The sequence below is a fragment of the Bison bison genome, unplaced genomic scaffold (assembly GCF_000754665.1).
Source record: "Bison bison bison isolate TAMUID 2011002044 unplaced genomic scaffold, Bison_UMD1.0 scf7180017864472, whole genome shotgun sequence".
NCBI classification, from domain to species: Eukaryota; Metazoa; Chordata; class Mammalia; order Artiodactyla; family Bovidae; genus Bison; species Bison bison.
The window spans coordinates 2,790,121-2,801,432 of NW_011495033.1; the positions used below are offsets into that span (position 1 = coordinate 2,790,121).

The 11,312-nt window shown below is 40.1% G+C and overlaps 1 protein-coding gene across 5 annotated transcripts in view; it reads right to left on the reverse strand.

The window, feature by feature from the left end:
- The window catches only part of NSRP1 (nuclear speckle splicing regulatory protein 1), a 46,203-nt gene extending 39,838 nt beyond the window's left edge, over positions 1 to 6,365 (reverse strand). The window contains exons 1-3 of one of the 5 annotated variants that reach the window (XM_010861373.1): positions 6,322 to 6,357; positions 5,857 to 5,923; positions 5,062 to 5,158 (exon numbers count right to left, since the gene is read on the reverse strand). Coding sequence is in view for 1 of the 5 variants with exons in the window: in XM_010861369.1 (XP_010859671.1) it covers positions 5,062 to 5,158; positions 6,322 to 6,341 (117 nt within the window). In the remaining 4 variants the exon portion in view is untranslated. Of the gene's footprint in view, positions 1 to 5,061; positions 5,159 to 5,856 lie in introns of all 5 variants that reach the window. The other 4 variants (XM_010861369.1, XM_010861372.1, XM_010861371.1 and 1 more) reach the window with 4 other exon arrangements.
- Between the last annotated feature and the right edge of the window lie 4,947 nt (positions 6,366 to 11,312).

An 11,312-nucleotide genomic window follows, 5' to 3' on the forward strand; every position in this document is an offset into this window, starting at 1 on the left:
TATATGACAGAGACACTTCCAGTGTGAACAAAAGTAGAGTTGTAAAAAAAATACAAACATGACAGTGTACTCCGCGTGGAGAAACAGGAGAAAATGCTAACGAGCATTTTGAAGCCAAAGCACAGGGAAGGCTGTCAGTGTCAAGATAAGAAGTTTAGATTTTAAATACATTTACGTTTAAAAGCAAGGAAGTAACAGTGATTAGAACTGTTTTAGGCAGATCAATCTATCAACAGTATTTGAAATGAATTTGAGGAAAGAGAGGTGATAAAGAAACGAATTATAAAGCTATTAATTCATGACAGAAGTGATAAAGGTGGTAGCAATGGGGCTGGAATAAAGAAGAATCAGAAAAACAGAAAATAAACACATTAGCACCATAGCAAAACTACTCAAACACTTTTGACCAGATAACAGCATCTGGATACACTATAAACCTTACTTACAGGGGCTTCCCAGGTGGCTCAGTGGTAAAGAACCTGCCTGCTAATGCCAGAGACACAAGAGACTCGGGTTCGATCCCTGAGTCGAGAAGATCCCCTGGAGAAGGAAAAGCCAACCCACTCCAGTATTCTTGCCTGGGAAATGCCATGGAGAGGAGCCTGGTGGGCTACAGTTCATGGGGTCGCAAAGAGTCGGATGTGACTGAGCACTTGAGCACACATACATAAACCTTACTTATATGGGGTAAAAACTCTTCATCTCCTCTGCATTTGAACAAAATAACTGTCTATTTAGCTTTGCTAATTTAAAAAAGAGGGACTATTTAGTAATAATTTAAATTGCTAGACTACCACTTTCTCCCATTTTTAAACTAATTCTGGATATTAGCACATATTAAAACAGATTTCATTTGGTAGGGCCCCCTCTGCTGGACCACTGAAAGAAAAGTCTGATCTTAAATTTGGGTTCTTAATTGCTTCTGTGGAATTGCTGAAAAAAAAAGAATAATTGATTTGCTTTGGAAGCTCATCAGGTGTATCAAATGCCCTCGGGAACCATAAAATATCTTTCTCTGTCTTTTCCGAAATAGGAATAACCTTATTGTTCCTTAAACGGATTAATTTTTAAAGAAGAGTTTGACTCATAGACATAGAGAACAGACTTGTGGTTGCCGAGGGGGAGTGGGGGAGAAAATGGACAGGGAGTTTGGGATTAGCAGATGTAAACTATTATATAGACAATAAATAAACAACAAGGTCCTACTGTACAGCACAGAGAACTAGATTCAATATCCTGATAAACCATAATGGAATATGAAAAAGAATGTGTATATAGACATATAGATAAAACTGAATCACTCTGCTGGACAGCAGAAATTCACACAACATTCTCAATCAACTACACTTCAATAAAATAAATTTTAAAAAAGAGTTTATATTCAAAGCTTACTAACATTTAAATAATATGCAAGGATAAACTGGAATTCATCACATTTATTTGGACGCATGGCATGGCTTGTGGGATCTTAGTTCCCTGAGCAGGGGGTCGAACTTGGGCCCTCAGCAGTGAAACAGAAAAGACCTAACCAGTGAACTACCAAAGAATTCCCCTACACTGATTTTCTATAGGTAAAGAAATTATGCTAAGGAACAATTTTATATTCTCTGCTCATTAAGAACTAAACTGCAGCTCCTTCATCAGTAGGCTTCTGACTGGGCTCTATCAAAGAGATACCAAGATAGTGTATCGGAGGGTAGAAGAATGGGATACAACTAGTATTTCTCCCTGCCTTTCTCTCTGAGACTGAATCTTCCCTGTGGCTTCAACTCCTTTTAGAAAAGTTCAGTTCCTACCAAGTAATCCTAGTCCCCGGCCTCCAGAACCCAACTCCTACTTCAATCTCTCCATTTATCACTTCTTGCTTTTTACTACTGCTAATCTTTGGGTTGGGCTTCCCAGGTGACTCAGTGGTCAAGAATCCACCTGCCAATGCAGGAGACACAGATTCGATCTCTGGGTGGGGAAAGACCCCTTGTAGAAGGAAATGGCAACTCACTCCAAGATTCTTGCCTGGGAAATCTCATGGCCAGAGGAACCTGGTGGCCTATAGTCCAGGGGGTTGCAAAAGAGTCAGCCACAACTTAACAGCTAAACAACAACAAACTCTGTGTTGCTTCACCATCTCTTGTAGCTTCTCAAGTCTTCAAGCACCCATGTAACCAATTCTCTGCATTAAAGTCCCTCTATGTAAAAGGAACAGGGACAAAAAGGAAGAGAAAAATGGCTCTAGGCCTTTCTTTTCTGACTATACAGTACTCACTGTCCAGCTACCACTAGGCGCATCTCACAATGGAAAAGAAACAGTAATCATACGAGTAAACTTTCTAGATCACTTGTACAAACCCATCCTTCTCAAATTGGAGCAATGCTGCTTTGTATTACATTGGTATGCCAGGATAATTTATGTGAAACCTCAAGATAAGTGTGTCATATTTTTCTGTTGTGTCCATAGTGATTTTAAAAATTACTTGTACATTAAAAATTTTTTTACATTATTGACTATGCTGAAGCCTTTGACTGTGTGGATCACAACAAACTGAGGGAAATTCTTAAAGAGATGTGAATATCAGACCACCTTACCTGCCTCCTGAGAAATCTGTATGCAGGTCAAGAAGCAACAGTTAGAACCAGACATGGAACAATGGACTGCTTCCAAATTGGGAAAGGAGTACGTCAAGGCTGTATATTGTCACCCTTATTTAACTTACATGCAGAGTACATCACGTGAAATGCTGGGCTGGATGAAGCACAAGCTGGAATCAAGATTGCCGGGAGAAATATCAATAACCTCAGATATGCAGATGATACCACCTTATAGAAGAAAACAAAGAACTGAAGAACCTCTTGATGAAAGTGAAAGAGGAGAATTTTAAAATATTAAAAAAAAAAATGCCTAGACAACATATTAAAAAGGAGAGACATTACTTTGCCGACAAAGGTCCATCTAGTCAAAGCTATGGTTTTTCCAGTAGTCACACAGGGATGCAAGAGTTGGACCATAAAGAAAGCTGAGCACCAAAGAATTGATGCTTTTGAACAGTGGTGTTGGAAAAGACTCCTTAGAGTCCCTTGGACTGCAAAGAGATGAAGCCAGTCAATGCTAAAGGAAATCAGTCCTGAATATTCATTGGAAGCAATGATGCTGAAGCTCCAGTACTTTGGCCACCTGATGTTAAGAACTGACTAACTGGAAAAGACCCTGATGCTGGGAAAGATTGAAAGCAGGAAGAAAAGGGGACGACAGAGGGTGAGATGGTTGGATGGCATCACCGACTTGATGGACATGAGTTTGAGCGAGCTCTGGGAGTTGGTGATGGACAGGGAAGCATGGCGTGCTGCAGTCCATGGGGTCACAAAGAGTCAGACACCACTATGCGACTGAACTGTCTGAATGTACATTAAAACAAACCACAAGGGTACTGTCAATTCAGTGGGGAAGAGCCTTCAACAAATGGTATTGAGACAACTGGATATCCCTCCACATGCAAAGAATGAAATGAAACCCTCTATCTCATATCAAATACAAAATTTAACTCAAAATGAACCACAGATGTAATCTGAAGAACTACACAATTCTTAGACAAAAGCATATGCATAAACCTTGACCTTGGATTAAGCAATGGTTTCTTAGGTAATGACACCAAAGCAGTAACAACTAAAGGAAAAAAATATACCGGACTTCCTCAAAATTGAACTTTTGTACTTCAAAGGACATTGTCAAGAAAGTGAAAGGACAATCCACAGAATGGGAGAAAATATTTACAAATTACATCTAATAACTTATTCTTGCCTGGAGAATCCCATGGACAGAGGGGCCTGGCAGGCTACAGTCCGTGGGGTCACAAGAGTCGGACATGACTTAGCAACTAAACCACCACCACCACCAAGTGATCTGTACCTAGAACATACAAAGGAATCTTACAACTCATAGCAAAATGACAAATAACCCAATTAAAAACTAGGCCAAAAAAAAAAAAATCTAGGCACATTATGCCAACAGACATTTCTCTAAAGATGATACGTAAATGGCCGAAATCATAGGTCATCATCAAAATGCAAATCAAAATCACAATGAAATAGTTGTCTGGGGCAAAATATGGGAAAGTAAATTAACTGCAAAGAGGTATGAAAGAACTTTCAGGGAAGAGCGAAATGTTTTACATCTTGACTGGTGGCTCAGATGGTAAAGAATCCGCCTGCAATGAAGGAAATCTGGGTTCAGTCCCTGAGTCAGGAAGATTCCCTGGAGAAAGGAATGGCAACTCACTCCAGTAATCTTGTCTGGAGAATTCTTCCATGGACAGAGGAGGCTAGTAGGATACAGTCCATGAGGTTGCAAAGAGTTGGACATGACTGAGCAACTAACACTTTCACTTTGAGGCATATGTATTTGTCAAAAGTCATCAACCCATACACTTAAAATCCATGAATTTAATATTTTACACACTTAAAATCTATTAATTTCAAATTTCACACATTTGGAAGCATGTGCTTATTTTGATATGCTTGTTAAGAACTGTGGGCTTCATAGAAAAACACTGTTTTGGCTGCTAAAACACAGAATGTTCATATTAGATGTTATTGTAGTATTATCAATGCTAACTTTACACACTACCATAACTACACTGAGTAATTACATTTAGCAGATACTGAATAATTACAAAAATCATCTCACAAGAAACTATTTTGCCGATAAAAATTTCTAGGAAATTGGTGACATCTCAATAGCTTATTTCCTAGGATCTTTACACTAACGATTTTGTTGTACCAGTATTAGTTGTGTGAAATTACTTTGTCTAACTGCTTAAAAATAGCTGAAGTTCATAGCTGTTGAAAGAAAATCTCTTGGATTATCCATTTATCTCTTACCAAAAAAAAAAAAACACACCAAACCACCAAGAGCGCTTTCTTCTTTAAATATTCCTTTGATACTTCTGTAAATTATGCTAGATACACTGTACTAACAACACATTTGAAGCAAGCAAAGATATCAAATTCATAAGTTCAATTTAAAAACAAAAACATCTCCAACAATGCCGTAGAAAAAGTTTCCCTTACCTCATCATCATCATCATCAGAATCATTCCCAAACACTGAAGGTTTTTGCAAAACAGGGTGCAACTGCTGTGCCTTCTTTGGCAAAATAAGCCCATACCTGCATATTTTTTGTTTTGAAATAGAAATTACATCATTATACTTAAATGTTAAAACAGTAATACATCCACTACCTCTTCGGGATGAAGCTACCAAGTCAAAACATGTCACAGCGCCTATGATCATACAACCCTGGTTCTGATTTTCAACGATCTAAAAGCTTCAAAATGCACTAAAGATTTTTAAACTATCATTCTAGGTTAAAGAAGAGAAGTGAATGAAGAGTTTAGAAGTTTTAGATAGTGAAACGATAGGAAAGTTTAAAAAAAAATGTTAGTGGAAAGCTCAGTTGAGGTCCACTAAGAAGAAAAAGACTCTATATTATCCTTGTGGCCTAACAAGAGTCAAGAAAACATTCCCCCCACCCCTTACTGGGTATATATCATTTTAAAGAAGTTACTTAAAGATTAATGTCATCCATTAAAATTTTTTAAAGATTACATTAACTGAGAAACACAAGTAGCTATGGGGCGAATTACCATTACACTTTATAAAGCTCATGTGCTTTGTCTTGGAGCACCTGAAAGAACCATCCCATCAGACCCAACTCAATTGGTTTCTCACGTTTGGGCCTTTAAGATGCAGATAAAACGGGAAGCCGCATCACAACTGAGGATTATATATGTAAGGTAAAGCTTCCAAAAACATGTAACATTTCTCTTTTACGGCAAGGTATACCCCAATTCCCTATGTGCCTACCCTTTTTTGTGGCTTCTCAGCACAACATTCCTAAACCGAGAAGGGAGGGCGGGAATCAGAACTTGAGCTGCCAAGGAGAACAAGGCCCTCTAAGAAAGCCAGGAATTGTCTCTCTTCTCATTTCCCCTGAAAGCATCCAACCGGGGAGAAACTCAAGCGCGGGGTAGGAAGCAAGACTGAGGGGCCTCAGACCGAGCTTTTGGAAAATAGAAAAGTCTCGCTCTCTGCCCCTCAGCCTAACTTCCTTTATTTCCTCACAAGTTTCTCCCTCAAACTTCGGGCTTCCATCCTGCAAAATGTGTGGGGGGATGGGAATATATGTTCCTCGGGATTTCTCGCTTTCCCCGCCTCTATCCCTGACGACACAGCCCCTTCACTTCCAGCGCACTTCTTACTCCTCGGCCAAAGACACAGTCGCCGTGGTATCTCACTCCCCAGTCTGACCCTAACTCCCGGATCACTCACTGCCTGCCCGGAATCGCCATCTTGCTCCCGTCTCCGCTGAACGTGGCCGACGCCGACGTAACGCTGATGCAGACGCTGGCGTCATCACGCGAATTCTCGCGGGGCTTTGGCCGGCCTAGACCTCGCGTAGCCGCTGGGTTTGACTTTGGGTTACTTTCGCATTGCTGGGAATGGAGTCTTTATCCTTGGGAATTGTTTGAAAACCGACGGATTGCCTCGAAATCAGTGGTAAGAAAGGAATAACAAAATTTTAGGCCAGTGATTCCAAGAGTGTGGTCCCGGGAATTGGCATCCCCCGGCAATTGTTAGAAATGGAAAATTTTGGCCCTGTCCCGTACCTACGGAATCAGAAACGCTGGGATGGGCCTGGAAATCTGAATTTTAACAAGTCCACCAGATAATCCTGATACTCTAGTTTGAAAACAACTGCTCTAGGCTGTCGAGTGTGTGTTTTTTTTTTTTTTTAAACAATGTGTTTTTTTTAACAAGGTATTTTTTGAACACCGTGGGGTGTTCAGTGTAAGTATCCCTGGGTGGAAAAGATTCCCTGGAGGAGGAAATGACAACCCACTCCACTATTCTTGGCCTGGAAAATTCCATGGACAGAGCAGCCTGGTGGGCTACAGTCTGTGCTGTGCTGTGCTAAGTCACTTCAGTCGTGTCCGATTTTGTGCGACCACATAGACGGCAGCCTACCAGGCTCCCCCGTCCCTGGGATTCTCCAGGCTAGAACACTGGAGTGGGTTGCCATTTCCTTCTCCAATGCATGAAAGTGAAAAGTGAAAGTGAAGTCGCTCAGTCGTGTCCGACTCTTAGAGACCCCATGGATCGCAAAGGGTCGGACATGACTGAGCACGCACCCATTCCTGGCTTAGGGTAACTTGATAGAAGATGAAAATCCATACGCTAAGTATATTACTATTGGACAGTAGTGATGAATAACAATACTATAGTGCCACTGGGTATAGAAAATAAAATCATACATGATATTAAAAAAAAATTTAATCACATTTCACGTGTGAGCCCACTGTTTCTCGGCCCATGCCAAACTAGTTGTACAGTAGTCGAAGAGATCTTGTGAGCTGCCGACAGAAGGACGTTTAAACCTCCAAGTGTAGTTGTGGATTTGTCTATTTCCCCTTTTACTCCTGTCGGGTTTTGTTTCACGTACTGCATTTTGAAGTTTTGTTATTAGATATTTGGGCTTCCCTGGTGGCTCAAATGGTAAAGAATCTGCCTGCAATGCTGGAGACCCAGTTTCAATCCCTGGGTGGGGAATATCCCTTGGAGAAGGGAATGGCTACCCACTCCGGTATCTTGCTTGGAGAATTCCATGGACAGAGGAGCCTGGCGGGCTACATCCTCGAGGTAGCAAAAAGTTGAATGTGACTGAGCGACTAACTTTCCCTTCTACATATTTAAACATTTAGAGTTGTTGTGTCCTTTTATATTGACCCCTATAGCATTAAGAGGAGAAGGCAATGGCACCCCACACCAGTACTCTTGCCTGGAAAATCCCATGAACGGAGGAGCCTGGTAGGCTGCAGTCCATGAGGTCACTAAGAGTTGGACACGACTGAGCGACTTCCCTTTCACTTTTCACTTTCATGCATTGGAGAAGGAAATGGCAACCCACTCCAGTGTTCTTGCCTGGAGAATCCCAGGGACGGCAGAGCCTGGTAGGCTGCCGTCTATGAGGTCGCACAGAGTCGGACACGACTAAAGCGACTTAGCAGCAGCAGCATACCATTAAAAAAGGATCCTCTTTATTTGTTTTTTATCTACTTAATCTAATATTAGTATTTATAACCAGCATTGGTTTTTAGCATAGTATATGTTTTCCCATCCTTTTAACCTAATCAATTTGTGTCTTTTCATATAATATATAACTTTTAATATAAAGTGGATCTCTTGTTGCTAGCATATTGTTGGGTGTTGCTTTTTATCCAGTATGGCGATTTCTTCCTTTTAAGTTGGTATGTAGAACGTTTTCATTAACGCAAGTATTAGTGTAGTTGCAGTTTGTTTTTTCTTTTTCCTGTCTGTCCTTTGTACCCTCCTCTGCCACTTTCCCCTTGACTTTGGATTAATCAATAAATTTTTATGACTTAGCTTAAGATTTTTATGATTCAATTTCTTTGTTGGTTTATTGGCCATACTTGGCTTTTTTTTAAATGTTTTTTGGCGAGGTTTTGCTATAAGTTTGCTGCTGCTGCTGCTGCTGCTGCTAAGTCACTTCAGTCGTGTCTGACTCTGTGCGACCCCATAGACGGCAGCCCACCAGGCTCCCCCGTCCCTGGGATTCTCCAGGCAAGAACACTGGAGTGGGTTGCCATTTCCTTCTCCAATGCATGAAAGTGAAAAGTGAAAGTGAAGTCACTCAGTCGTGTCCGGCTCTTAGCGGCCCCATGGACTGCAGCCCACCAGGCTCCTCTGTTCATGGGATTTTCCAGGCAAGAGTAAGTTTCCTAGTATACATCTTTGTCACAATCTATCTTCAAGTAACAATGTACCACTCAAAAACTTTAAAAAGTATACTTCCAATTTCCCTCTCTGAAACTTTGTGCTGTATTTTGTCACAGCGTTGTTATAACTTCTAACAATCTTATAAATGCACAATAAATTATTATTTTTCTTTAAACAATTACCCTTTAAGAATATTTTTAAATAAGAAAAATATGTTATTCCACAGGTTTACCATTTCTTGTGTCTTTGTATCTTTGTGTAAATCTTTATATCTTTGTGTAGTATAATTTTTTTTTTTTTTTAAGCAGGAAGGGGTGGGGTAGTGGAAGGAGGAATTGGATGAAGGTGGTCAAAGGGTACAAAGTTCCAGATAAATAAGTATTTGGATGTAATGCATAACGTGATTAATATAATTGACTTGCTGTATGTTATATATGACAGTTTTTCACAGAGTAAATCCTAAGAGTTCTCGTCATAAGGAAAAATAGTTTTTATTTTGTATTTATGAGATGATGGATGTTCACTAAATTTACTGTAATCTTTTTATAATATATATGTCAAATTATTATGCTATACACTATAAACTTATACAGTGCTGTATATTAATTGTATCTCAATAAAACTAGAAGAAAAAAGTTAAAAGAATCCACACATGTTCTATTAACTGTCAGAACAATTACATCATCACACATCAAGAAGGCTCTGGAAAGTTCTCTTGCACACTGTTGTGAGGATAAGAGTGAAAAAAGGCAAATAATGTCCTAGCATTGTTAGAAATATAGTTTTGACCTGGAAAATCCCCAAAGTGTTTTAGGGACCTGCAGGAGTCCACAAACCACACTTTAAGATCCACTCTTAAATGAATTAATGCTGAAACATACTATTATAGGAATTATATAACTTTGCATATAGGAATGTGCTGAATGTCTTTTTTTTTCCCCCAAAGTGATTAGGGTAAGGCCAGACAGAAGCCAGATATGAAATCTTGGGGCACAGTGTAATAAAAGGATCTATCTATCTATCTATATATATGTATACATACATACATGTATGGACTTCTCTGGTGGTGCAGTGGTTGAGAATCTACCTGTCAGTGTAGGGTACACAGGTTCAGTCCCTGGTCTGGGAAGATCCCACATGCCACGGGGCAGCTAAGCAAATGTCACAACTACTGAGCATACACACTGCAACTGCCGAAGCCCCAGGGCCCTAGAGCCTTCCTCCACAGCAAGAGAAGCCACTGTGATGAGAAACCCATGCACTGTAACTAAAGGGTAGCCCCCACTCACCATGCAACTAGAGAAAGCCCATGTACAGCAACGAAGACCCAGTGCAGCCAAAAATAAAAATGAGGGAAAAAAAATATAGAGACATACATTGCTTTCTGTCCCTGATTCCTGGTACAGATCTCCTAAAACCCTTGTGATTTCCTGAGTAATAAAAGCACGAAGAGCAATTTGTGTTTTGCTATTTGATCTTTGACCCTGGTCCCTGGTTCTCTGAGTGATAGGGTTTTTGTTTCAATGAGGTAACCCTGGATAGCATCTGATGGGAGCTTATCACCAGAGAGACCACATCATAATTAGAAGCTTGGAATTTTCTTTCCCACCCCTATCCTCAGGGAAGGAGAGAGGGTTTTAAACCAAATTAATGATCGGTCTTGCCTACATAATGAAGTTTCCATTAAGAAAACCCAATATATGGAATTCTGAGAGCTTCTGGGTTGGTGAAAATATCCACCTGCCATGAGGATGGTGCACCCCAACTTGATGAGGACAGAAATACCCTTCCTGACCTCACCTATATATCTCTATCTGGTTGTTTACATGTATACTTTATATCATATCCTGTATATAATAAATGTGTCAACATGAAAAGAGAAATAATTATAACTTACCACATGGCTAAGTCCTAAATAAGCATACATGATCATGATAATGCAAACTGAATAAGCAGCTATTCTGATCTAAATTACAAGGTAGTTGGGAAGAATGAAGGAGTAGGAAGTGTGTGTGTGGAGAGGGGGATGCACACGCTGAGGAAGGAGCTAAATCTCTTGCATTCTGGGAGGTTAATAAATACTGCCTAATTCAGGGAAAAAAAAAAAAGCCACATGGCATGTTATTTTGCAACATGGAGGTGCATGTCAAAACTACAGCCAAAACAGGTTGGCAAACTTTTTGTGCAAAAGGTCAAATAGTAAATCTTTAGATTTTATGGGTCAGAAGTCTCTGGCAGCTACTCAACTCTGCCCAGGGGTGTGAGAGAAGTCACAGACCATTTGGGCATGACTTTTCTAATAAAACTATCATGACAGGCAACTGGCTAGATTTAGCTTGTACTGTTTATTAACTCTTGAGCTAAACGAATTGAAAATAGTTGACTCAGAAGCAAGGAAAATAGGGGTAAGGTGGAGCTGGGAAATGCTCTGGTTTTGACAGAGGATTCTTTAAACTATGAGCATGTGTTACTTTGCTTAAAAAGAATCAGTAAAGGGTAAATAATAAAGCCGCCCCTGCCCCCCC